Source organism: Ammospiza nelsoni, chromosome 11 (assembly GCF_027579445.1).
Source record: "Ammospiza nelsoni isolate bAmmNel1 chromosome 11, bAmmNel1.pri, whole genome shotgun sequence".
Lineage (NCBI taxonomy): Eukaryota > Metazoa > Chordata > Aves > Passeriformes > Passerellidae > Ammospiza > Ammospiza nelsoni.
Genome location: NC_080643.1, coordinates 20,636,773 through 20,664,303, shown reverse-complemented (window position 1 = coordinate 20,664,303; position 27,531 = coordinate 20,636,773). Strand labels below are relative to the sequence as shown.

General features: G+C 42.7%; 1 protein-coding gene across 6 annotated transcripts in view; it reads right to left on the bottom strand.

The window, feature by feature from the left end:
- The window catches only part of IQSEC1 (IQ motif and Sec7 domain ArfGEF 1), a 299,716-nt gene that overhangs the window by 42,502 nt on the left and 229,683 nt on the right, over positions 1 to 27,531 (bottom strand). Inside the window, exon 1 of one of the 6 annotated variants that reach the window (XM_059480438.1) lies at positions 15,631 to 15,768. The exons of the other annotated variants lie outside the window; for them this stretch is intronic. Within the exon in view, the coding sequence (XP_059336421.1) occupies positions 15,631 to 15,695 (65 nt within the window). The 5' untranslated portion in view covers positions 15,696 to 15,768. Of the gene's footprint in view, positions 1 to 15,630; positions 15,769 to 27,531 lie in introns of those variants that run through there. 6 annotated transcript variants of the gene reach the window in all.

Sequence of the window (27,531 nt, the reverse complement as noted above, 5' to 3'; positions counted from 1 at the left end):
TTGGAGTAAAAGCATCCCAAGGGATGGTGTTTCTAGCTAATGAAAGCAACTTGGTTTCATATGAAGAAAGCTCAATAGCACCCATCTAGCAAAGAGACTACGTTGTTTTCACACAAATGCTGTTATTGCTAAGGAATAAAAGAAAGGAAAAAGACCTTTTCTATTAAAAGGGATGCACACAATAAGAAACATTGTAAAACAGAGCCCTAGGTGTATTCTGAAGTACTGATGACTAACGGCAATTTGTATTTGGGTTGTATTTGCAGGAGGGCACGCTCACATTGCCATACATGCACTTTTACTCTTCCATCTTTTCATGTTTCACACCAATATTTACTGTCTGTCTCATCCTGTGTACACAGAACATTGACAGAAAAACGATTTATTTTTTTTCAATTCCTGAAAAGACTCAGCAAACACTTCACACATGCACCAACACAAGCAGCACTTCCCCTACCTTTTGTTTTAGGAACGGCACATCCAAACTCCAAAGAAATAAAACTCCACATTCCCAACACACCCTGTATTTTTTTCCTTCATTCATCTGTACTTAAAAGCCAAAGCCCTCCTGTTGTCTCTCAGCTGTCCCTTCAAAAAGTACAGAGCAATTTCTGAAAGAATGTTCTCCACCGACTGAAGAGCTGAGGGTTAACCCCGGCCAAACTCTCTCAGCTTGAACAGTTTGTACTTTTTAAAGGGAAGGAGAAAAAAAAAGCCCCTTAGATTTCTTAAAATGCTTCTATAAACATGTAAAACTGAAAGCAAGTCCTCTCTCTTTGCCCATCAAAATATGACTCCAACCAAAAGGTATTTTCAAACATACTTAACCCAGGCTGGAAATATTTGCAGTGTGCACACATTGCTTTTTCCAAAAAGGAAGCTGACAGGAAACTAATCCCTTTCCCTCCGTGATACAGCTGGCTTTCAACTTAAAAATGATAAACTATGCAGAGTTCTGCAGTGACATTGAAACTGTGTAAGCACCCGCTAAAAACAAACAGGTCATTCTCTCTGAAGCATCCAGTAAAGACACGGTATGATACTGAGCTGCTTCACATTCTCTTTTAAACACTGAAATTCCTTCCTCTGCTCTGCCAGCTGTGAGCTGTGTTATTTTGGACAGCACATCCTAGCTGCAAGTTTATTTGTGAGTACTTTTCATACAAGCATGGCAAATTTGTTTTTGACAGGAAGGCTGGAATTATCTTCTTCGGTTCTGTTGACATTTTCTGCCTTCCTCATCCTTGCATTGTGAACTATTTAATATCCCTTCCATGCTGATTATAACCTCCTGTTGACATTTTAATAACACTACCTTCCATGGATCCCTTAACCTTTTCCTCAACAAAAAGGGCACTGCCCTAATCACAAGAAGTTGGAAGGATATCTGCCCAGAGTTCTGACTAAAGTTAAGGGTTCCTTCTTAATTTTTAGTTTGCCTTTTGTACTTTTTCCAGGTATAAATATGATGCTTGACTGACTGTAATGCTCGCTCTCATTTTGCTCATGGGCCTATTCCCTGCCACCTGACCTTTGAAGCATGGAAATAATTACATTTACAACAGGCACAACAAGAGCTCTTCCAAGCAAACACACGTGCACAGGCTTTAAGGCTTTCCCCCATTCAGCTCTTCCCAGCCTCCCAGGAGCAGCTGAACCTCCATATGAATTATTTCATTAAAGTGAAACTTCACTGGCCAAGAAAAGCAGCTTGCTTTCTACTTCTTCTACTTTACATATGTTTGGAGAAGAAAAACATGTCAACAAATATGACTTGTGTCAAGCTGCAAGGATGGCAAGTTGGCTTGCTGCACGGAGGGAGCAGCACAGAGCTGGCAGCAGGGCTCACGGAGCCAGCTCCCAGCAGGCCTGGGCCACCGCAGGTTATCAAACATGCAACACCCCTCTGCAAGAAGGCTGGAAGGGCACTTTGGGGATCTCCAGATGTGCCAGCCTGACCTCAGCGCTGGGCAGGTCACAGGGCAGGTCGCCCTGAGTGTCAGCACAACCTGGGGAGCAGGGCTGGCCAGCGTGGGGCTGGGAAAGGCAGGTCCTGCCTGACCGACCTGCTCTCCTCCTGGGACAGGGTGAGCTGCTTCAGGGTGAGGACAGGCTGTGGATGTCACCTGCTGGGCCCTCAGCAAAGCTCTGGCACTGTTCCTGCCAGCCTTCTCCTGCAGAAACTGGCTGCTCTGCTCCCTGGGGGGGACAGTTTAAAATCTGTGTGGATGTGGCACCTGGGGACACGGGGCAGGGGTGGCCTTGGCACTGCTGGGGGATGGTTGGACTCAGTGGCCTGGGAGGGCTTCTCCAACCCAATTCTGTAACCCAGACTCAGAACAAGAGCAGTCACTGCAGGGTTACAGGGGTGGATTTTATCTGTGCACTCACTAAAACTGCCAGCACACAAAAATGTCAAGGGCTCTGCTCCTGGCTTGCAGTGAGAACCAGGAGAAGTCTCCCTGGACTGAGGGGGAAGCTGAGACACCTCTGCAGCCCTGCTCCCCCTCCACACCCGGCACACACTGCCTCTCTCTGATGCTGACACATTAAGGACATTAAGCACACTACAAAAATGGACACTGCAATACTGTTAATTACTATTACTTAGGCTTTTACTATATATACACATACATATATATTATATTAAAGAAATGTTAATTAAAAATCCCAACTGGAATTAGGAACTGCTTCTTAATAACGGTCTCCAATTTGAGGCATCTGCTACCTACCTGACATGTCCAGTACAATTACTGATAATTTCATTGTTTAAAAAAAAATTCTGGTGGATTAATTTGGTTTATCTCCCTGTAATGTGCAACACATTACTAGTGAGCCCAACAATCTATTGAATATTCTAATTGTGTGTTATTAGGAGAATGCAAAACAGCTGAAATTAACCTAGAAGTCCAACTGTTTTATTGCACTCCTGTTTCAGCAGAAAATAGACGTTCATTATCTGCCAAGCCAGAAAAAGTGAAAGGTTGCTTGCAAGAATTTTATAAAGAAGCAGAGAATGGAACAGCTGAAGAATGAAAATGAAATATTTAAAAATAATTAGTATTACTAATATGACTTTGCATGAACAAAAATTTAAAATAGAGCCATTGAAAAACTTTATACAACTAAATAACTTTTTGAAACAGTTGCCAGCACTGACTGAATTAGCATTTTGTCAGAAACTGAAAATTTCTTCCTGCATAAACCTCAGCTTATAATACTGTTAAAAAAATCCATACTGACAAAAAGGGGAGGAGCTGCTGTTGCTAGGAAAAGGTCCTGATTTTACAGTCATTTCCCACAATTCAGGATGAGTTCCTTGCAAGAACTACCTCATAAGAAGAAGCTCAGTCTCCTCTCTCCCTCTCCAGTTGTGTGGTTAGCCATGACCAAAGCAAAACATTTCCTCTGCAGGCATTTCAGCAGCACAAGCCTGGAAGGTCTTTTCTTCCCTGGGTCTCACTTTGCACTTTCAGTTATTACTTCTAATCACAAAGGCTGTAATTAGCACCAGTACCTTAAATCCACTACCATATTTTAAAATTTTAAAACAGTAACATATTATTCATGATGTTTGACTATCTACTGTCATTCTTCATTTTTCATTTTTATATTCACACCTTCCTGTTCCTTCTAATCTTGCCAAACTATTAGCAAAGAAAAAAACAAACAAAAAAAACCCCACAAACAAACCAGCAAACAAAAAACACAACAAAGACAATATTTTGAAAATAAGAGAACTTCAACATTTGAGCTTAAAATGGAAATCTTAAAAAAGACCTGAATTCCAGAAAGGAGCAAACCCCAAGCTTTTCCATGAGTATGGATTTATCTGTTCCACTGACTAATGGCAAAATGACCAGAGGAGCTGGTTTGGATGCAGAGGCACAAGAATTTATCTGCCAGAGAATTTATACTATAAAAGACAGACATTTGATAACCAGAAAAGCAGAAAGTCCCTTTCCTCCTGAGGCCCAGAACCTTATCTTTAACACTTTGTGCATATAAAAAGGAAGTGTATGACAATGCCATCACATGCAAGCAATGATTCAGTGCTGCCTCTCACCCCAGAAACCCCCCCAGTTTCAAGCAGTCAAGTGTCCCTGTGCATTTTTAGAACTAAAATATGAAGATAATGGGAACATATGCTTACAGAAATCACCCAAATGTTCAAACTGGTTTGCTGCAGATTTAGTTTGGAACAAAGAAATGAAACATGTTTCTAAATAATGCAAATGCCAAACCCAAACTGCATGCAACACTCTAAAATAGAAGAAGATCCTCCCAGCAGAACAGAGCAATTGCTTGAGAAGCTGTTTTACAATAAGCATTCTCTGAAATCAGAATTATTTTCATCACTCTTTCAGAATGGACTTTCAACAGTGTACTATAAAGACATAAAATTGAAAACAGGCCCTAACAACTGGATAGTACACACATGAGAACCAATCAGCATTATATTAATCCTGTTAAAAATTTGTTTTGGACACAAAGAGAAGTATGACAATATAATAAGTTTGTGCTGTTACATCTTTAAAGATTTTTCCATAGCATGAACACATGGGTACACTGAATAAATTTCTTTTCTTCTACATTGTGGAAAGGCAGCATGAGTATTACAAATACAGCAATAAAAACATGCCCAGCTTAAAATTCTAGTCAGCACAGGGTGATAAAGGCACTCAGCTTGGCCATGACAATGCAAGGGCTCTGTTCTTTGGGAAGCAGTGAGGTTTTAAAGCACGGCTGTGGTAGAGCAGCCCTAAAACTCCAGGTAGTCAGCACAGCCTGAATTAAAATTGAGATTAATGAAGAATCGATACTTTATTTTATTTGTTGCAACTGTGAAGCATTTGCATGAGTGGTTCTTCATGAAATTCCTCAGCCAAATCATCCTTCTCTCACTTGCCTGCTTTTCTATGGATCCATATAATTTATTTCCCTCTTCAAGAAAAATGCAATGTAAAGCTGGTTCCCTTGAAGTCACACCTACTCACAGAACAATTCAGCAAACTCATCTTCTTCCTTTGTTCCAGAAACTTTTCTGCCCATAAACACCAACATATCCACAGCTGAAGTATCCAGATACCTTCTTGGGACTCTGCCTTAGGATTTATGAGATGGATTTAAATGCAAACCAGAGAGTGACGCTTTTTGCATTAAAATCTCATTTCATAAACATCATTTCCAGTAAAACTTCTGCCTCACTCAAAAATAAATATTCTGTATAAACAGGTCCAAATGCCCAGGGAGGAAGAATTGCTACGCATCTGTTTTACACCAACCATCTCTTCAAATGTGGAGGTTAAAACCAGTCAAACTGTGATCTTAGCTCCTAATTATAGATTTCCACTTGAAATAGACCCAAATTCTGTACCTAGCCCAGGGAATGCAGACCAGAAGTCGCCCCTGGAACCAAGTGGGTAACAGAGAGAAGCAGGATAGCAGCTGCAGCAGCAGCTGGTGTGGCCAGGCACTTCCAGCACGACGGCTGAAACAAACCACTCAAATAGCAAAAATGTTTAGGCCAAATGTGGCCATTCCACATAGGAACAAACCTCTCCAAAAGTCAATGTCTTGCACATAACTTTGCCTTTACAAGTGCAATGAAGCCCTGGTCTGAATGTGTAATTTTAAATGACAATTGCCAGCAGAACTCTGCTCTCCAGAGCTGTGCTCCCCACACCACCTCAGCTCACAGAGCACTCCTTTGGCACAGGGTACAGCCCTTTGCTTCAAAGCTGCCTCGTGCTTCAGTACCTGTGCTGCTCTCTGCCACAAACCAGGAGTGCATTTAATTAAAGTTATGATGTGTGTGCACTGTATTGTCTCCAATTACCCAGCAAACATTCTCCATTAATTCTCAAAATGCACAACTGGCCATATGTACTTCACACAAGCTATGGTTTAGCATTTTCTCCACCCCCCAATACAATAATCCCCACTGGAGTGAGAACATTTGGGCAGAAGTTTATTATTAATGCAGTTTGAACTAGAACCTAGTCCTTATTGCCATGTCTGGTTTGTGCTGTCTAGTAAACAGAAGTCAATTATATTAAGAACTTACACAAATCCCTGAATTCAATAAGCACAATAGCATTAACAAACCAATCTGCCTTCAAATACACCCTGCCAAGAGTTCAAAGCCATTATGATGGACAACAGCATTCACAGGCAGTGACAAAAGCTTTGATCCAGCAGAGAAATATTGACCAATGTGTTTTAGTTCCAATGCACTCTCAATTCAGCTGTTTCTGCTCTAAACAAATGAAACCTTTGAATGCACATCAAAGTAATGTCCCAGGTAATTCATCTGACTGAAGTCAAATATCATTGCAAGAAAAATCCAGACACCATTTGCATGTGTCTCAGAAGCAAACCCTCACAAAGCAGTCACTTATTCTGTAATACTCTGTGGTGAGAGTGCCAATAAGAGCAGCCTGGGTCAAACAGTCTGAGAGGCACTGAGGGAGGGCAGAGCTCCACAGGCAGGTACCCCTGAGTGCCTGCAAACCTGCAGCTGCTCCCTGCTCCTGATTCCCAAAGCACACAACAACCCCAGCACCCCTCCCCTGGCCGCTGGCAAGCTGTAATTCTCACTGAGCAACCCCATAAAAGGCATTAACAAAAACACTTGGTGAAAAAGGGCATTTTGACCCACACTCTTATATGCCATCAGCAGCAGCAGAGAGCAGAGTGAAAGATGAGAGGTTATTCTCTCCCCACTGAAGCAGAATGCAGGAATGAATGCACTGCATCTTCTGACACGGAGATGGACAGCACTGAGATGGAAATAGAGCCAGACCACCCACCCATTTTTGGCAGTAACACAACAGGGTTAAGAACTAAGAATATCCCTTTGGGAAAAGCTTATTGAGACCATCTTCAGCTTCCAAGAGCACAAGGAAGGTTAACCAGCTCTCAGATCACCTCTGTCAAACAGTGGCAGCATACTGGCCATCAGACACAAGAACGTACAGAAGGATCCACCCAGCCAACCCTCCCCAGTGCCATTCAATGCCTGTGAACCTCCCTGCTGAAGGCAAAGCTGTATTTTATTGTCATTATTTAGCAAGAGTAACAAGGGGACTGGCAGCACCAACAGAACCTGGGTACAGCTTACAAATGTTCACTTCTATCTCAGGTGAAGTCAGCCAGCATCACTCGCTGTCAATCTGTGTTAATCATCACCCAGTGTATGTTTTTTCAGCAACAACTCTAAAAAATTGATATTATCAAAAGATGACTATGGGGTGATAATTTGAGGCTTGTGGTTCAAACCAGCCCAAGTTTTAGAATTTTTTTTACGGCCAGTTCTTCTTCTTGATGTGTCAGCATAAAAATTAACATCTGAAAATGTCCTATGTGCTTCAAAAGGATTCTTTGTTTCTTATATGGACTAAAGCTAACTATTTTAATGTAACTGTGCTGTCTGTGGGATGGATCCCTTAACAAAATCTGTGAAGGTTTGCCTTCCACTGCAGACTTTGTCCTGTCCCTGCTAGGCAAACTTTTACACAACATGATAAGCTTGAAAAATTTGTGGAGTTTCTCAATGCAGCTGTAGTAGAATTTGACCTCAACTATTTGCAATTTATTTAGATACACCATTCAGCAGCAGAAATCCTCCCAATTTAGCAAACCCACACTATATATGACAGGGACTGAAGATAGCAATATATTAGCACACATTCCACTGTCTATATGACACCCTTCAGACACTGCTAAGTTTAAAAAGGAAGATTTAGTGTGTGCAGCTGAAAAACCCTGATTTGCACACACAGCTGAAGCAGCATTTGATACAATGCAAGAATCCTTGGTGTCCTGTGCCAGCCATCCTCCTCTTTCACCTCTTCAGCTGTTGTGTCGAGCCTGTCCCAGGAAGGGCTGAGAGAACAGCTCTGCTGCTGGGCAGTCAGGCTCTGTCAGAGAGCAGCACTGATTTCCTCTTCCCACTCAGGTCTTGGGGGATAAAATTCTTCTTTCCTCTCTGCTGTTCCATGTGTGATAGAAACATGAACTGCTTTGAAGATGCTTAACAAAATCCTGTTTAATGACCCAATGTTTCAGGCCCAGAAATGTCATACCTAGAACGTTCTAGTTAAATAGATAGTTAAAACTATCTCATCTCAGATCAAATCTAAATCAAACTAATATAAATCAAATCAGTAAAACAAAAATTAAATATCAATCAAATTAGATCAGATATAGATCAAATAAAGCCTAACACTTGACTCATTTTAAAGGTTTGCTCCTGTACTATTTGAATTGCTTACAAGTACAAAACAGTACAGAGCACTGGGAACAACTCTGGAGCAGACCAGGCCTTCCCAGTCTGTGAGGGAAATTAAGAAGCAGCATAAACAAAGAGCATGAGAGGGTCCATGCAGCAGAAATGACAATAAACCATCTTTCTGTACTGGACACTGCCTTGAGTAAATATTGAGTAATAACAACTGTTTTCATTTAGAGCATATTTTAACTTCTGTAGCAAATGAATGTTGTACAAAAGGATCTATTTAGAACAACCAAAGGATTTCCTTACAATGACTTATTATATATTGTTATTATCTAATACGTTGTGCTTTCAAACAATGGCACTGATGAACATGAGATACTTTGCTGTCTCTCTAGGATTTAAGAAATTGTTGGTCAAAATTATCTTCTTTAATATCAGAAAGGGATTGTTCAACTTTCTAGTGGTTGATTGACTTCCCTCTGTAGTTACAAATAAAACTCAAAAAATTACAGAGTAACATACTTTAAAAGGCCAATCCAAAAGGAGGATGGGCTGTTACAAGTCTGATCAGAGAAACCTCACACTGATCTAAATGAATCTAAAAGTATCTATAATATAAAAGTGAATCTGAAAGTATCTATAATATAAAAGTCTCACTCCGTTTTAATCACTGCACAAACCCTCCACTTTGCCAACTTTGCTGTGCCAAGTCTCAAAAAATAAAAACCAACCCAAAAAGAGAATGAAACCCTGCCAGTTTTCTCTAAGGGAAAACAATCTAATTTTGAAATGCTGAAGTGCAAATGGGCATGGGAAACTGTCAGGTAGGAGAGGACAGGACGAGCACACAGCACTTGTTGCTGCTGCCAGGGAAGCTCAGGGTGTTGTTACCCAGGCAGTGAGAGCAGGACTGGCCTGGAGCTCTCTGCCCACACCAGGAGAGAGGTGTTGTAACTCACTGCAACAGGAGCACTGCTCACCTCTCTGTAATCACAGGCATCCTCATAAAAGGGAGATTTTATCCTCTGCTGCACACCCAAGGTTTATATCAGAGTGTACAGAACATAGTGTCTAAGGAAACCAAATAATGGATTTTTTTGTTGGGAGTATGGGGCTTGGTGGAAAGAACAGTGTTGTAGATGATCCTTAGGTTCAAGGCAATGTGTTCAAACAGAAGGTTTTGCAGACACACTCAAAGATACCACACATAAATCTTTACTCTTGTAGAATTGAGACCTCAGAAGATTGCTCATAACCTCTAAATCAGCCAAAGAGCTGACAGATGCTTTTTCTCATTCACAAACTTCCTTCCTTTTACATTTCCCCTCCATTGTGCTGAGTCTATACATTTTACAGCTCTTTCTCTGTCAGAGAGGAATTAGGATAGGCTTTCAATAGAACTTCTGACTCACCTCACTGATGACAGAGTGACACAGGTAGCAACTCCTGCCTTGGAAATCTTTTACTGCACACACAGAGAAGAGGAGCAGCTTCTGGGCTGTGCAAGGCCATGTTGGAGCTGCCCAGCACTGCTGGCCCCCAGAACCACCAACCCCCTGCACTGCCTTCAGCTTGGAGTTGGATTGAGGATCCCTGTGGGCCCTCCCAGCTCAGGAATATTCTGGGACAGTGTCTGTGATGGGGCTGCAGCTTGGCTTAGCTGGGGCTGCACGTGAGGCTGCTCAACCACAACAGGAGTTGTCTAAAATACACAACTTGGATAACTCCTGGTCATCTGTAGGCTCTTCATCACAGCAAAGTTCACAGATCTTTCCACAATGGAAAAGTGTCTTTCAGGACAGGGGTAGAAGCCCAATTCCTGAAAACAAGGGTCACCACTTTCTGAAATGAAAATGTGATATCGTGCAAAGACAGATTTTGAAAATTGCAACCAAAGACAGTGAGAAATGGTCTTGTGTAACACACTGCACTGTGGAAGGAAAACCTGGAATATTTTTCTTCTAGGCTAACCTAATCAAAAACATCTTAATGACTTCTTAATAACACATAAAGAATCCAAGTTTGCATCACATTGCCATCATTTGGGACAAGTTCCTTTAAGTACAGGTAATCCTGTTCTCTCTCACTTCACAAGGCATTAATGACTAGTATTAACAGGAATCTATCAGCTGTAAAGTCCCATTATCTCAAATCCAAGAGAATTAAAATCAGCTCCTTCTTCAGTTTCTACTGATGCTCGACATCACTGGTATCTTCTAAATAAGACTCAGGGAGTAAAATACAAGAAAAGAAAATATAAAAAATAATAATGAACTTCCTTTCATGAACCCAAGAACAGCTGACATTATCTAATATTTAACACCTTGTGAAAAGGTCACCTTGAAGCACAAGAATCCCCCCAGACACCTCTAGAATGGAAATTCAACAGCCAGTTCACAGCACATTACTACAATGAAGAACCACACAGAAAGAAAAATAGTTTTATTCCTGATTGAGAACACAGAGTGATGTTAGACTGAGAGAAAACCTATTCTTAGGCTGCAACATGACCAGAGGGTCAGGGATTTGAGCAGGCCTGCTCTCTGCACTCAGATCCCTGGAGCTGCAGCTGGGTCAGGAACACTGCTGTCCCTCTGGTTTGAAGGATGACTTCCTGACACAGCCCCCAAACCAGGAGGGACACCCAGTCTGTGGTTCTGTCTTTAAAGGCAGGACAGCTCCCCACTAAATCATCCATCCCTTTCCCATGGGTGTACCCCAGGAATTCACTGCCACGGCCTGTCCCAGCCTGACCATGACAATGGAATAATCTCTCCTGTGACCACTCCCACTCCAGGCTCCCAAAAAGCATCACTGCACCCAGCTAAACCCAGAGCAGCTCCTGCTGCCCTTTCCAGCTCTCTGAGTGACCTGAGATGGAGCTGGGCCCGTTCTGCTGTAAAGCTGGGAGTGAAAATTCAATTAAAAACAAACTGTGAGTGCTCCTGTAGTGCAGAGTCAGGGCTGGCTGCAAACATTCCCCGTGACAGAAAAGCCTTCAGCTTTGCCTCGTGTGAGGATGACTGGAAAGGTCATGGATATATTAACAAACACAAGGAAGTTGGTTTTCTTTTTCTGTGTTCATGACACATCCATCCTTCTAAATCTGGTGAGTTTTAAGGGCCACTTTTTTGCAATTTTTTGGACTAAATAATACAAGCATCCCTCAAAACAAGCTCAGGATTCTTTTTCTCTGGCCATGCCCTGTATGTAGCCACTGCTGTAAATGCAAGTCAGGTCATAGCCGTGGCATTTTGTTTGTGCTTGCACAGCAGAAGGCAACTGGGAATTGTGTCCTTTGTTCATAAGCACAAGTTTAACTGGGATGACACTGAACTACTGAGAGAATCTCATTAACAGATATAATACATCAATTTCCTGTACTAAAGGCTATCAAAGCCATCATTCTAATTTTCTGCTTCTCTCACAGAGACTAAACAGTTTGATTTTTTTATCATACCAAAGCTTGTCTTTTTAACATTATTTTTATTAAAGACATCTCTACAGTTATTTTATGAGAACGATTCTAGTCCTTTGTCTATTGTAAGCAAGCAAAAGGATTTATTTAGTTAAATTTGCATTCCCCTTTAACGTAATACTAGGGCTTTGTGCTACAGTGGATTAAAGCAGCATCTGTTCTTCTCTGGAAACCTGGAGTCAAATCACAGCACTGCAGTGAAGTTGCCATCTCTGTCTGTACCCTAAATAGAACCTAAATAAAATTCAAATGGATTCCCAGAAGACACGAGAAGGGCTGTGTAAGTAAAATATTTTTGATTAATAAGTCTTGCTAAAAAAGTCCATGATCAGTAACTGGTTTTGCATAACAAAGATTCATGAATTAAACAAAACCTGTATTTACATAATTTTTTACATTAAAGGCAATATACAAGATACTGAAAGTGAACTTTTAGCCCCAAACACAGGGCTGATTCTGCTCTTGTAACTACATAGCCTTCTGAGGCAACAAAAATAAAGCAGCAAGCTCAGGAATATAAATTTGGCTTGTGGCCTGTACCCTATTTAAATACAAATGACATCTAAACAAAGCATGGTTCACAAAAGCAATGCACCAACACACTTTCCCCCCTAACTCATGAGCCACCTCCTCATAATTCCAGTTGCTCTGTGGGTCAGGCAGTGCCTGGGTTAGGGGCACATCCTCACAAATTTAATTTGTAACAAACAGAGCAATCAGGGCTCCACCTTGGTTACAGTTTCTGAGTTCTCCTGCAGTTCTGTTATTAAATAAACATAAAAAGAAATAATTGATTGACAGCTGCTGTGATTCAAATAGGCCTGACTCTGAAATTAATGACAAAATTACCATTGGGTCTAACAGAGGAATAACCATGTAAACGCTGAAGGAGCAAAAAAAATTGCATCCTGAAAGACCTTTATGAATTATGGTAAATCCTTGCAATGAAAAGGCACAACAACCCAGGCTTGGGCTGCAGTGCTTCACAATTTTTTTTTTTTAAATCCAGTATTCAAAAATACCTTAAACCCTCCTTTGCACCTCTCAGAGTCCTGCAGGAGCTGGAAGCTCATGGCTCACTCAGAAAGCAGCTCCTCACTTCCAGCACTTGTGCCCCAAGGCTTTTTTACTGCACTTTGAACGCCAGTGGTGTTAAGCCCCAAGGAACAAACTGAGGTGTGTGAGCAGCTGCTTAACACCTCCAGGTAATGGCACCCACCACCAGAGCACTGCCTGCCTCTGGAGCAGCTCTCACCATCCCTCTCCTCCTGGCTGTGCTCAGGGCAGGCACAGCCTGCAGGCATCCTTGGAGCAATCGGCCAAGAGTGCTGATCAGCTGCACCATTGAGGGATCTGCCCCTCTGCAGAGCCGGAGCCCTGAACTGACATCCGTAGAACCCGGGGAAATCATCGGTGTGAAGGCAAAGTGTTGTTTCAAAGGAGCTGTTCCACCCAAAGTCCTTGCACTGCTCCTGAGGCCCTCAGAGGCACCCAACAGCCCCAGCCTCCAAGCTATGGAGAAGTTTTCTCCTCATGGAGACCCAGTTTTGGGAGAAACACTTTCTACAGCCATATGAACAGATCCTCTTGAAAGATTTTTCATTTTGCAAACATGAAATGGTCACAGGGTGAGAAAACCTATGTAAGGCCATGAAATCCTAAGAAATCACTTCCCATTTCTCCAGAGGAACACCCAGCAAACCACTGCTGAAGGCACCAGCAGAGAATGTCTCCTTGCTCTCCCTGGATCCAGTCCCTGCAACCTTGCAATACAAGACTCTTACAGGAACAACAAATCAGAGTTACTGTTCAACTTGGTATTTGCACTTTTCAGTGCAAAAACCGAATCCTTGGGCTTCCTTGCCTGAAAGCTGCCAATAATTCCATGAAACTGAACTGCAGGTTGTTTATTAACTGCACCAGGATTCCCAGAGGGCTTCTAAAGGGGCAAAGAAGCTCAATGCTGTTGATACTGAATGCTGTTGATGCTCTTTTCACTGGTCAGCTCCAGATCTTGGATTTCAGTATCTTGGATGATAATGAATTATTTCAGATTGGTAGAAATAAACAACAACAAAAAAAAAAAGTATGATAGATGACTTCTCATGGGAAACCCGAACATTTGAGCTTCTATTTAACCAGGAGAAAAAAAGCCCAGCTGACTACTTTGTAACAGTACTCTCAATATCTTTCAGGAACTAGAACAGGACATCTCAACAGCAAAACCAAACCTGGTACAAAAGTAGAACTAAAATGGAAAATTGGTAATTTTATTCAGCATGGCTGTAGTTCTCCCAAAGCACCCGATAGATGTAATGAATTCTGTGTTTATATGAAGGATATCTGCCACAAGAATAGACACAGTTAAATACAACCATCCAAACTAAGTGCTCATCAATTCCTCTTTTAGCACATCAGGCAGAATAATCAAGTTTAACTGAAAGGAAGTGCATAGCAATGTACAAATGGAGGAAAAAAGTCTGAAACAATGATGAATAACAGAACGCTACTGTGTAATAGGCAAATTTGTCACTAAAGTAACTGTTATGAATTATGTTTTTAGCAAGGCATGCAAAGGTAACATCATTTATGCAAACATTGCCAACTCCACACAGGAAACTTACATTATTCTTTTCCTTAAGGATAAAAAATGGGCTGAAGGATCATTAAATGTATGACTAAACTGTACTATGAAACACTTCTCTTTATCAAAAAATATTTTGCCTTTTTTTTCTAGAAAAGCAACTGTTGCATTCATACATAGTTACACTGAATCCAGTCATTTCCTCCTTTTATATTTTTCCACACATGCCCACACCCAATTTAAGATGTTTTCTATCTTTAGCTAAGTTGAATGCTCTTTTACAGTCCAACAGCTCGGCATTTGGCTGAATCACTTCGTGGAATGAACTTCCACAATGCACGGGAGATAAATTCATTCTGCAAGCGCACTGCAAGTGCAGGATAACTTTTTTAGTTTATCATAAACCCACACACAGCATCACACCAGAAGAAAACTCGTTTGTGCCTGGAGTTTTCAGGCAGCCCATGAACAAAGCTTTGTGTTGCTGTACCTTTGACACATATTATTTTGGTAGTTAAGAACATCCTTACAACAGGGACTGTATGTGTTAACATGACAAACCCCACTCTCTGTTCCTCCTGTGGCAGTTATTCAAGTATCTGTTCTTTAAAGGCCTTAGAACGAAACTATTTTTTTCTTGTATCTTATTTTCTGGCTGCGGGCAGAGTGGCAAATGTTGATTTACCCCTGTGAGTGTGACACACCTTCCCATGTAGCCAGGACAAGGCCAGGTCTCCGGCCAGCCCCAGACACCGGGAACAGCCTGTACCAGAGCTCTGCAGTCAAACTCGCACTGCTTTGACACAAATCATGTGATTCCCGGCTCTCTCCCGAAAAGCAGTGTTTACACATCGGTGTCTGGAGCGGCACACGCCAGGTCAGCTCACAGCCCGCTGCCACAGCTGCCGATTTATGGCTCTGCCTGTCACCCACAGCCAGCGCAGCGCAGCGGGGCCGCCCGGGACGCCGCGTTAAACCACGGAGATGATTTAAGATGATTTAACCCTGGGCTCCTGCAGGGCAGCCAGAGCCTCCGCCTGTCCCCGCTGCCGAGCCAGGACACCCGGAACGAGCTCCCGATCGCCGCGACCCAGAGACATCCCGGGGACAGCGGGGGCGACCCAGGGACAATCCCGGGGACAACTTGGAGGACCCCAGGGACAATCCCCAGGGACAAAAGGGGTGCTCCCAGCCCAGCAGGACCCCCCAGTCCCATCCTCCCGCACCGCCCCACAGCGAGCCCGGGCAGCGGCGGCGTTGGCGGCGCGGAGCCCTTTGTGCGGCAGCGGCGGCGCGGGGCTCACCCCCGCAGCCCTCGGCAGCGCTCACCAGCTGTCCAGCTCCAGCTCCAGCAGCGACTGGGTCCGCTCCGAGCTGCAGTGCAGGCACCACATGGCCGGGCCGGAGTGTCGGGCGGGGAGCTCCGCGCCACCATAGCCGCCCCTCGGCCGCCCCGCCCCGCGCCCGCTCCCCTCAGCCGCCGGCGGCGGGGCAGGGAAGCGGGCAGAGCGCACGCGTGGGGGCGGGATTCCCGGGTAAAGCGCGGCTGGCAGGGTCCCGTCACTCCAGCAGCCCGCACACCCCTCACCCTGCCCCGTGCGGCTCCAGCGGGCACGGTTTTCCAAGGGCTGCTCTCACTCCAGCAGCCCTCAGACTCCGCACCGTGCCCCGGGGCCCCTCGGGCCGGCTCCGGCGGGCACTGTTCTCCAAGGGCTGCCCTCACACCCCTCACCATGCCCGGGGGATTTTCGGTGCGGCTCCAGCAGGCACGGTTCTCCAAAACCCCTCACACCAGCCGCCCTCACACCCCTCACCGTGGCGGGGGGCCCCTCGGGCCCCCTGACAACAAAATCGCGACCACCCTTCCCACAGCTTCATATCCTATAATAACACAACAAAGCTCCGCTGGCCAAGCTCTGTAGTTTAGGGAAACTTTAGTCAGGAACTGAAAGCGTCGCTCTTGCGCACCGGGTGCGAGGAGGAGCACGGCGCAAAGATGCGCGCACGACGTATCTCGTATTGCTACATCCCATGAGGACTGATCACGTCTTTCAAGGTGGTGAAAAGAATCGAGGCAATTTTAGTTAAACCCCCTAAAACATTTGGATGGAGTGTGCATTTTGCATAGTTTCCTAAGGAAGCGTTAGGCCTAGATTCCAATAAGGCTGGGTTTAACTAGCTTTCAGTGAAACTCAAACACGTTAAGGAAGGACACACACCGGCTGTTTTCATAGGAATGTCACTGCAAGACTCTGACCAGAGACTATTTGCGCTGCAGTGCCTGCTTTCAACATCTAATGATTATCCAGACAGCCTCTTCCCTGAATGTCTGGGATCCACAACAACCCCACGTTTTTCTGGTCCTGACTCAATGCCTCCTGCATCAAGCTTCGTCTCTACTTGTAAACAGACACAAATCCAAAGCAGACACAGGCAGTTCCCAAAAGTCAACTTCTACGGAAACCAGTTTCCATTTAGGAACCAAGTGCAGACAGTTTTAGCGTGGGCTGTGAAGGGAGGAGACACTGGAAAGTGTGGCTGGAAAGCTCTGACCTCCAAAGCAGTCACAGAATTTTCTGAAGAATGTGCTTTTCTGAAGCCACTTCAAACACAATCTTCCTTCCACAGATACGATCATGCTAGATCAGCAAATAACCAAGCAATACAAACACATCCCTTTCCAAACACTGCATGGATAGTTGTTACAGATGGCTTTCCCCCCCATCAATGTCAAGCATCCAGAATTCTCAATTTAGTTTTGACCATTCAGGTACAAAGTTTTTGTTAAGTCATTTTTTGCTTGAATATGTTGTTAAAATTTAACGTAGAGATTTTAAATGCCCAAATCATCTACACATTTAAGATCTCGTATGTATTCCAACGAGGGGAATTAAACACAGAAAAACAAATTCTTGCTGCACTACGCAGACAACATTGTGGTTTCTGAGTCGAGGCAGCCTGTTGCAGTTATTTTTGGAGGGAATTTTTTGTGAATGTTTCAGCATTCCAGAAGCATTTTAATTCAACCCTAATCAATAGTGTACATTCAATTTTCCCTCAGGTAACAGTAACTGTAATCCACACCACACAATCCACCCTGTCTCAGGTGGTGATTTAGCAGAGATCTCTATGACTTCTTAGGACAATTTCTGGTGGCACTTGCTAAGTTTCTTTGCCATCCTGATGGCAGAGATGCTGAACACACAGAGCTGATGTTTCAGGCTCCAGAAAACAGGTGTAGGAGAGGCTTTTCTATCAACACAGAGCCAAATGTGGGCTTCTCCAGCACTTCATTGATCTGCACTCTGCATAGGAAGCTTTGGCAGAACCAGTAGGATGTATGTTCTCTGTTGTCCTCCTGCTGCTGTTTTGGCACCGAACTAGTGTTAGAGCTGCCACTAAGATATTGTGGAAATTTGTAGTGCAGTGTAAAGAGATCAAAGAGTGACTTTTTATGTCCTACTATCCTTATTCCTGGCAATTTGTTGGAGCACAACTAACAGCCCAACACAAAGTGATCTTTGCTCCGTTAGATCGACTTGACTTAAGCACAAATGAAGGAACTGGGAAATCTCTCTGAAGAGGAAGTAAACAAAGATTTTAAAGTGTGATTTTACACTTTCCAGACCAGCCCAGAAGTTTGAGGGAAATAATTGTGAAGCAAGTGGGCTGGCTGACCTTGGGAAGAGCTTACTGTGACCAGCAGCTCACTCATTGCAGCTGCTGCTTCGTTCACTTTGGACCACTGCAGTTTCCAGCCTGTTGCCCAACAAACAGCACTCTCAAACTACAATATCTCAGCAGTGAATGACTCCCTCAGACCATTCAACCCTCCCTGCTAAAGCTAAACCTATTTCATTTCTAATACAGAAATAGAATTAAACCTTAGATTAAACGCAGCACTGAGATTTTGGTTTATCCAGTAATTTACATAAATCACTGCTATTTAATGTGTTAATGGCTAAAACAAAGTTTGTAAACCCCCAGAGTGCAACAAACTCAATTTGTAATTATGAGCACACAGCAATTTGTACAATATGCCATCTAAATCTACAGTAATTATGACCCTGCTTAAAGGGTAATTCCCACTTTAATCACATTTAATACACCATTATTTCCAAGATCTGAGAAGGCTGAAAAATAGGCATTTGTTTTGCATTTTGCTTGAATACAAGCAAAGGGTTACACAGGCAAAAAACCCCAGAAGAAACTGCTAGGGCGTAGTTTTCTTCCTGCAGAGTATAAATACAGCCATGCAGCATTGTACAATAAACTGCATATACAGGTCAAAATACCTGTTATTCCTCTCACAGTGGGATTTGAGGGGATATTAATGAAAAAAATATGCTAACCCATGTGGATCCTCAACATCCTGCCTCCCATGGTGAATTCTCTGTTCCTCATGCTCTCCCTCCACCCATGCTTTATCTGTACACCTAATGTAAACCTAAATAAAATAAGTATTCAGTAAAAAAGTTTGGGATAGATCAGTTTCAAGGATGTACAGCACAATCCTCTTTCACATTGTTCTCTTCTGGTGCACAGTGAGAATTATCAGTGAACCGTAATCAATGCTCTAACCATATAAAACATTACAATGTTCCCACATGACCTGGAATGACATGGGAATTCTCAAGTATGCCAGGGAATTCTTCAAAAGCTAACATGCTCCTGTACTCATCCCAGTTTTGTGTCCCCCCTAAGTGGATTTATCTTTTCTCATACACATTTCTGCATTTTCCATGGCTCTGTACTAGATTATTTCATTTTTAATGCCAACACACAAAAATCAGCATAAAAACAATAACTATAACTTCAGTTCATTTCTTCAACTGAACTTATAAAGCCTTTAAACAAACACATCTGGGAAAAGGCTTTATGCTGTCAGTTGCTACGGAGAAGGCAAAACAATGAATCTTTGTAGTCTTTTTTGCTCTCCAAAGAACAAATCCTAAGTCTATTTAAGGCAAAGGAAATCCTCACTCGTTTCCAGGGCTTGGACACCCCAAAGTGGTGCTTTTTTTCCATGTATCTCAAAGCCCCTCACCTTTTCAAAACCTAAACAAGTTTATTGCTGTATGAATGATGGGAATACTGAAGCATAGTGATTATAAACCATAGCAGAGGAAAATTAGAATAACTTCTGTCAGTTGCCTTGCAGATCAGTGGGAGAACTAAAAATGAAACAGATCTATCTACATGCTCTGCTTCTTTATCCCCTCCCACAAAACAAGATGCTGCACTCTACAGTGGGAGGAAATATCAGTCTGTGTTGTCGGCCCTCAAAAGAAACCTTGCCAGAGAAAGGCTGCGCTCTCCAGCAAAGTCTCTGCATACCCTGGCTAGAGGATTTGGTTAAGAGCAGCAATTTTGGAACAAAGAAGGAAATTCCACATGATAACAAGGCTTCAAAATGCTAAATACACTGATTTACCAAGGCTGGCGCATGCAAACCAGGCAACCCTGCAAACTACAGCAAGTTATGAAACACATATACAAAATCACAGTGCTGAGAGAAACAATGCCTAAAGAGGCTTAGACTGCAGTCAAACCATTAGACCAAAGCCAGGATTCCTGACTGAAAATTCCCTGCTGTCACCACTCTGACCTGGTTTTGTCTCAGGTCAGTAGTTGATCCTACAAACCCTCATTTGTGCTAGAAGCTATTGTAAACTGTATTAGTGGTGCACTATAACACTGCCTGACTATTTACATCCACAGCAACAACACTGGGGAAAGTAACATCAGGCAGAGCTTTTTTGAACATGATTTAGGTTTGTCTCTCAGACAGCTCTGAATGCTGCTCACGCTGCTTCTGAGCTGATGTGTTCATCCTCTGGCCCTGCCTCTGCTCCCCATAGTGCAGCTCACAGCAAGACACAGTTTTGGTTTTCCACAAAATCAATCCATTACTAGATAACTGCATTTCATTATAACACTATCAAGAGATTTAAAATTTCTCTTAACAGATCCACAGGCACATGAAACTTCTTTTTTTTTTTTCTGTACAAAAACCAAATACCTCCCTTTGAAAAGAATTTGGCAGAGGCCTTTCTGCAGCTGTCACTGTTGCTGCCACTCACCCCAGCAGTGAAACGATACCTGAGGAGCAGAAGCTGCCAGAAAGGTCAGTCAGCACTGAGGGGCAGTTCTTCAAGAGGAAACATTTCTTTTTCATAAATCCATGCACAGAAGGAGAGTGGATGCTTGGAAATCCCCCAAAGGCAGTACAGAGGCTGATAAGGAGCTAGAGAGCCCCCTTAGAAAGAAGTTCATCTGGAAGCCAAGAAAGCCACTCTGTTCACCAGAAATCGTAGATGGAATAAAAGGGAAAGGGAAATCTCTGTTCTGAATTTGTGGGGCAATAAAGGCAGGACTCTGTACCAGGAATTCAAAGTGACTGCAATTATAGTTCTGCTGATACCATTATGTGTATAAAACTCCTTTGTTCCTTCCAATAAAATATGTACATGGGTGGCTCCCTCATTCTCCTCACGTGGAGTGGCACTTTCTCTGTGGAATCCAGAGTTGCCACAGCCCAGGACACACCCAGACATTTGCAGCACCAGGTCACAGGGTTCCTGTGGCTGCATGTTTGGTGCCACTGCTGAGCAAGGGTGGTGGGCACCCATGGGGAAACTCAGGGAGTAAGGAACATATCCTGCTGCTCTAAACCAGCAGGCCCCACAGAGGGAAAGCTGAAACCATGGATTCCCCCTTCCAGAATGTTAGTCTTAATAAAAGCCTGAAAAAGTAATTGTTACTGAATAAAATACCTTGCAGTGAATTTGGACAGAAAACACACATTGAGATGACACAAATAATGCAGGTGGCTAATACACTTTGGGTTAAACCTCTTGAGTTGTGTAAACCAATTGAACCCAAATCATCCTTTAAAAATATTCCATACCAGAGGTTCCTCAGAGCTTCCTCTTTTTTTCTGCTTTCATTCAGGGCAGTAATAATATATTTTCTGCAAGAAGTATTTCTTTGGGATTAATTAATGGCAGCCAAGATTAAACATTGCCTAGTTATGCTTCATGTCATCAACATCTCAAAAGCTCTCCATCCCCAAGAAAAGCATGATTATGTTTACTTGATATTTAATGTTTTGGGGTTTTTTCCAGTTTGAACAATTCATACATTTACTGAGATGTGTGAGCTTCAGTGCACACACTAAAATCAAGCAGAAAGACACATGACTGATTTTAACATTTTTTACTAATATTTTCTACTTCTACAAAATACAGAATTGTGTTTCTTTGAACACATACGTGAAAATAATTACAAACCCCACAGACAGTGGCTGAAAGCTTGGGAACATAATTACTATTTAGCCTTAAAGTAAATACTGGAATGTTGCTACTTCAGATCCTGGACAGAACTGTCTCTCCAGCAGCATTTGTGACATCTGGCTCAGGATAATGTGCTGCTCTCAGAGATCATGCGTGCCGTGTGTGCCATGCAGAAGGACATATTTTCCATGAGTGCCTTTCTGCAAGCACCATTCAAAACCAAGGAATTTTTCTACTTGAAGCTCAGACTGTGTTACACTTATTTATTTTAATAGCAACTACCAAGTTTAAACTGTCAGTAAAATGACAGGTATCACTGCAATTCCCATATATAAATAATAATTTTTTAAAAAATTAGCAAAATCGATTTTTAAGGTAATCACTTTTTCACTAACTGCATATTTAAACCTGTGGGTAAGAAGAAGATTATAAGGAAGATCTTACTATTTACCTAATGAAGTTAGATTTAAAGGCATTTCATGGAAATATTTTCATGGTTTCTGTATTAGTGCATGGCTGTGCAGTGCAACTACTTTTAAATCCAGAAAAATATTTATCTACACTCCCATTTTGTCAAATCCATCAGCATTGAGATGCACTGTAGTACTCAGATAGAAAACTTGATTAAAACTTGATTAATTTTAATTTTTAAATATTAAAATTAATATTTATGGACACTTCTTTTTGGCATTGCACATCCCTGAGCCGATCCTGCAGGCGGCTGTGCCACCACAGGGTCCCTGTGCACACAATGCAGCAGAGGCCTCTGCTGAAGCTTTCTGCAGAGTGCAAAGGGTGGTGACCATGGCAAAGCAAACCAACAGAGCCACATTCCCCAGCAGTGCTCATGCAGCAAAATGAGTCCTGGGCTAAGGTTACCTCTGCAGACACAGGTCAGGGAACAGCTGTGTGTGTGTGACACCACTGTGCCAACAGAGCTCAGCCCCCACTCACCAACGTCAGGCCATGGACCACACTCAAGAACTATCAAAACTCAATCCTAGCTAAAAGTAACAACAAATATTGAGCTTTTCCGTGGTAATCTTTATAGGGAATAGAAACTCTAGTGTTGTAAACAAAAACAGGAATAGAAACAAGGACAACACACCTTGGAGAAACACCCACACCAACACGGAATGAAGAGCATAAATAAAAGGAATAATTTTGTTCCTGCTTCCTGGCTGGAGTCTGGAGGGTAGCACAGCAAGTTCCAGTGCCCTCTCTATAGAACATGCTGAACTCTCAGAAAAAAGGCTGGGCAGCTCAAGCTGCTTCCACAGGGAGACAGGGCACCTCTGCTCATCCTGCCCAAGCTCTGGATAAAATCTGGAATAAAAAAACAATCTGGATAAAAAAGCAAAGGGTCCCTCTTGCCTTAAGGGGAGAACAGAATGGTTTCACTGAATGGCACACAGAGAGGGCAGCCTGACCCCCTCTCCTTTTATCTCCTCTGAAAGGGTATTTCTACACACCACCAACACCACCTGCCCCACAAGGTATGGGGTAAGGTACCTTTACATAAACCAAAGCATATTTTAAATCACTGCCTTCAAAAGGCAAAAATGGCAAAAGAAATCCCATTTTTCACACCCAAAACAGCAGGGCTGAGACAGGGCACCTCTCTGTGCCCACTGGGCTGAGACAGAGCATCAGAGTGTGCCCACTGTTCCACTGCTGCTCCAGCCAGCTCCCCATCCCAACCATAACCTGAAAATACACCTACTGTCCATCCCTGTAAACTTGGGAAAAGAGGTGAGGTGTAAAAGGGTAGGACAACATTGCCTTATCTTTCCTTCCACTGTTAAACCAGAAGGAAGAAGCAATCAGAAAATACCAACTCTAAATGGCACAGCTGCATTTTACACGCCATGCATCAGGGACTGAGAGGCAGGGCATTTACAGAGGGATCAATCCAAGCTAAGGAGACAGGTACTTGTGTTTGGCACCAGTCCTGCTGAGTGTGCAGGTCCAGAGCAAGGAGATGCACACGTGACACCTTCACATTGTCTTCTCTATCACACTGACCTACACAGCGTGTAAGGGAAAAAAGGACCAGAAAAACCCCTCTTTCCAAGTCTTTGGTGATTACATTTTGATTACAATTGATTACATAACTGATTACATTTGCCAATATGTTAAATGGAAGAAGAAATGGGTGTCGCCAGTGTTAGATCTGTGGGGGAAACACCCAGATTTGCCTTAAATCTCTCCTAGGCACCATTAGCAAAATACCAACAGAGAGAACAATTTGCACATGAGTATGCACAGTAGATCTTCGTTCACAGATGAGCAAGATCTATATTTTATTCCTTTTGGCAATGCATAACTCCTGAATTTTACAACAATGGTTGTACTTTGGCACAACTGTATACTGACACTGAAGACATCAGGGTGCTGAATTTTCATCTTTTAAAATTGTTACTTATTGCAGTCCTTGTTTTCAATCTGGATAAAAGAGCAAAGGATCCCTCTTGCCTTAAGGGAAGAACAGATTGGTTTCACTGAATGGCACACAGACAGGGCAGCCTGACCCCCTCTCCTTTTACCTCCTCTGAAAGGGTATTTCCACACACCACCAACACCACCTGCCCCACAAGGTGGGGCATAAACCAAAGCATATTTTAAATCACTGCCTTCAAAAGGCAAAAGTGGCAAAAGAAATCCCATTTCTCACACCCAAAACAGAAAGGTTATTTTGCAATAAACTATAGCACTGAAGTGAAAATTCACTGAAGTGAAAATTCACTTTTAACTTTCAATTGACCTTTTGTCCTGTCACAGAAAACATTTAATGAATTAAGTCTCATCTAAATCTTAGACAAAAAGAAAATGAAAATCCATTATGTTAATTAATTACACCGTACAATTAAGGGTGGGTATCCTTTCAAATCCAAACAGTTAATTTACAACTAGAACCACCCCAGGAGCCCTAGGAAAAGCTGCCAACCAATCTAGAGATTAGGAAGAGGAAGTAATTTGAAATGTGAATTCACTGGCTTTACCATCCCATGTTCTTTCCTCCCCACACCCCCCAGTCTAGGTGGCCATGCTATGAACTTCCAGTTTGTATCTTGGCAAATAAAACTACTCTGAGGCAATAAAAGAGACAAAGAATGCATTGTAAATGGATGATCTTTGGCATCCACCAAAGATTACTCAGTGAATCAGTTTATATTAATGTTACTTATCTTCACCAATGTGCAGGAAATATACTCTGGACTCAAAGGGACTCCAATCTCTGCTACTACTCCTCCTCCTACTCTTCAGCACACACAGGACTGCAAGAGCACTGGCAATTTAATCAATTTGTATTTTGTGTTATCTGACCAGAGAGATTTCCTCCTCCTCTAGGGTAGGATTTATCCTGGTGCGCTCAAAGCTCTGTTTGCCGAGAAGCCAGAAAACTGAATTACAAGAAACACTTTATTTTGTTGATGGTATTGCAGACAGGTGACTGGGGCAGAGCACAGCCAGTTCCTGGTACCAGCCACCACAGGCAGAGGATGATGGAGAGGAGGGATGCAGTTCCAGTCAGGGCTGTTCTGTGGAAACCACAGTGGAAAGCTTTCCATCCTCATGAGCCTGGCAGGGGCTGACAGCAGAGCTGGACAGGGAGCAGGCTGTTTCAGAGAGGGGAGCCATCTAGAATCCTCCGGGGGCTTCTAGTACAAACAACATTTCATGGCCTGTGGATCTGAGCTCCTATCCCAAACCAAAGTTAAGCTAAGCTTAAGGTGCAAACTTGGCTGTGGATAAGAGACCCTGGCAGGGGAAACCAAAGAGGTGACACAACCTAACACCAAAGAGGTGACACAATCTAACACCTAAGGGTCACCAAATCCCTTATCAGAAGCAGCAGGTGTTCAGTTCCTGAACAACCATAAGGATAAATTTTAGTCTTCTAATTCTCCCCTATGAATTCCCCAGCAGTGCCAGAGAACATCACCCAAATGTGATGTACAGGCCCCTGTAACCATGCACAAGCCCAGAGTGACATAAAAAATATTTATAGTATCAAACCTCCCATCACATTCACCATGAGCATTGCTTTGGGCCTGAAGCCTGTAACATAAAACCAGCATATTGAGGATTGCAACCCCATTGCAATGAAGGAAACAGTGGAGGACCAGCACTTTCATGTTTAGTTGTCAACTAAAAACCCCAATGTTTAATTCTAGGAAGAGAATTCTGACTTGCTAGAGACAGAAGAAAAATGGAGATAACTGCAGCTCAACAAGAAGTGTTGGAAACCTGTTCCATTTCCTTGATTGGATCACCAGCTTGGATATTATGCCATCTTTCGTTTAAATTATGAATTACAAAGTAATTGAAATGTGAAGTATTGCTCAATCAGTTTAAAAATTAATCTCAAGAAATTCAGGCATACTTGATTTACAATTATTTTTCTTCCTACCAAAAATACCAGCAAAATCTGAAAAATTAAGAGCTTTTAATCTTACAACTTTGTATCTGATATCTCAAGTGACAACACAAAATCCTCCTGTTTTTACAGGGAGATGAGCACAAAATTTAATTGCCCAGGCAGTGGAGGGTGTCCAAACTGTATCAGGTGCTTGCTCTACAGCCATTCCAGGAGCTTCTCTCCCACATCACTCCACAGGCTTTTGTTACCCACCACAATGAGTTTCAACAGGTAACTTAAAACTGGCAGCAAAGATGCACCTTTATTTACAGGGTTCTCTTTCCACGCAGTGTAGACAAAGCACCTGCCAGTGCTCAGCAGAAATGAGATCATCCATTTTGCTTTCAGGTTGCCAGCAGACCCTGTCCTGAAGTTCTTTAGTGACGTTTTCTTACACTTATTTTATATTAAATATCTACTTACAGCATATTCTAGCTATTGAGGATGAGAGTATTGATAGCAGGAAGGTATTGGTTGTGGTTTGTAGTTATTTAGTCATCAAATTAGCTTTCACCAGTGGAGAAATACAAAGTATCCCTTTTTCTGCTGTCCCAAAACCTCCTCCATAACCCAGAAGGAATGAAACAGCCAAACAGTCCAAGCTGGAGTTATTTCCAATGGATTCTTTTTGAAATTCCCAGCAAAATGCACATTCTGAACAATGTAGAAAGATCACCTGATAGACAATCCAAAATCCTGAATTTTTTTTCCTGGAATGGATACTGCCAGTGGCACCAATGGGGCTGTTCCCAAGAGAGGAGGAGTTTAAAGTTCCTGCCCTCAGCATTCAATGACACAGAGCTGAGAGCTGGGATCCGGGCTTTGGTTAGGTCTGAAGAAGGCACTCACACTGCCACGCACCAGAGCAGCAGCTCAGTTCTCTGTGTCAGGGCTGTTGAGAGCAAGCTCCAGTTGAGGATTGCTGAAAGGAAGAGGCACCATTAACACAGAGGAAAGGTGACCCTTCCATGCTGTGACAGAATATTCAAGGCTGGCCTTCATCTACATCTCCTCTGAAACACAACCTTGAGAGCTCTGACAAAAACCTGCCGGACCACAGACCTGCATTTACCCTCCCTACAATGCAAACAAATACAAGCAGAGCAAAAAAGAACCCCAAACATTCAAAATGAAGCACGCTGAATTCAAGCCTCTCAAGCACCCACAGCAACAATATTTCATGCAGAATCAAAGACAGACTTTAGAGCGGAAATCTTCTGAAAATCCCTGCATATGCTGTCCAAAGCATAATGCTACAGTGATGATGGCACATATACCCTTCAATTATTTCACTTCTAAAAATGAAGGATTAATTATTTTAAACCTGATGAAGCCCAGATACTTCTGCAAAGTTTTCAAATAAAAATAACTTCTTGTCTGTGATGAATTTTATCACACTAAGAAAATTACCATAGAAAAATCTCAGGAATTCATTATTTACTCAGACTAATTCCAACTGCCTGCCACATTTTCTCCATCCAGAATAGTTTTCCAAAGAAAACTCAGCTCTGT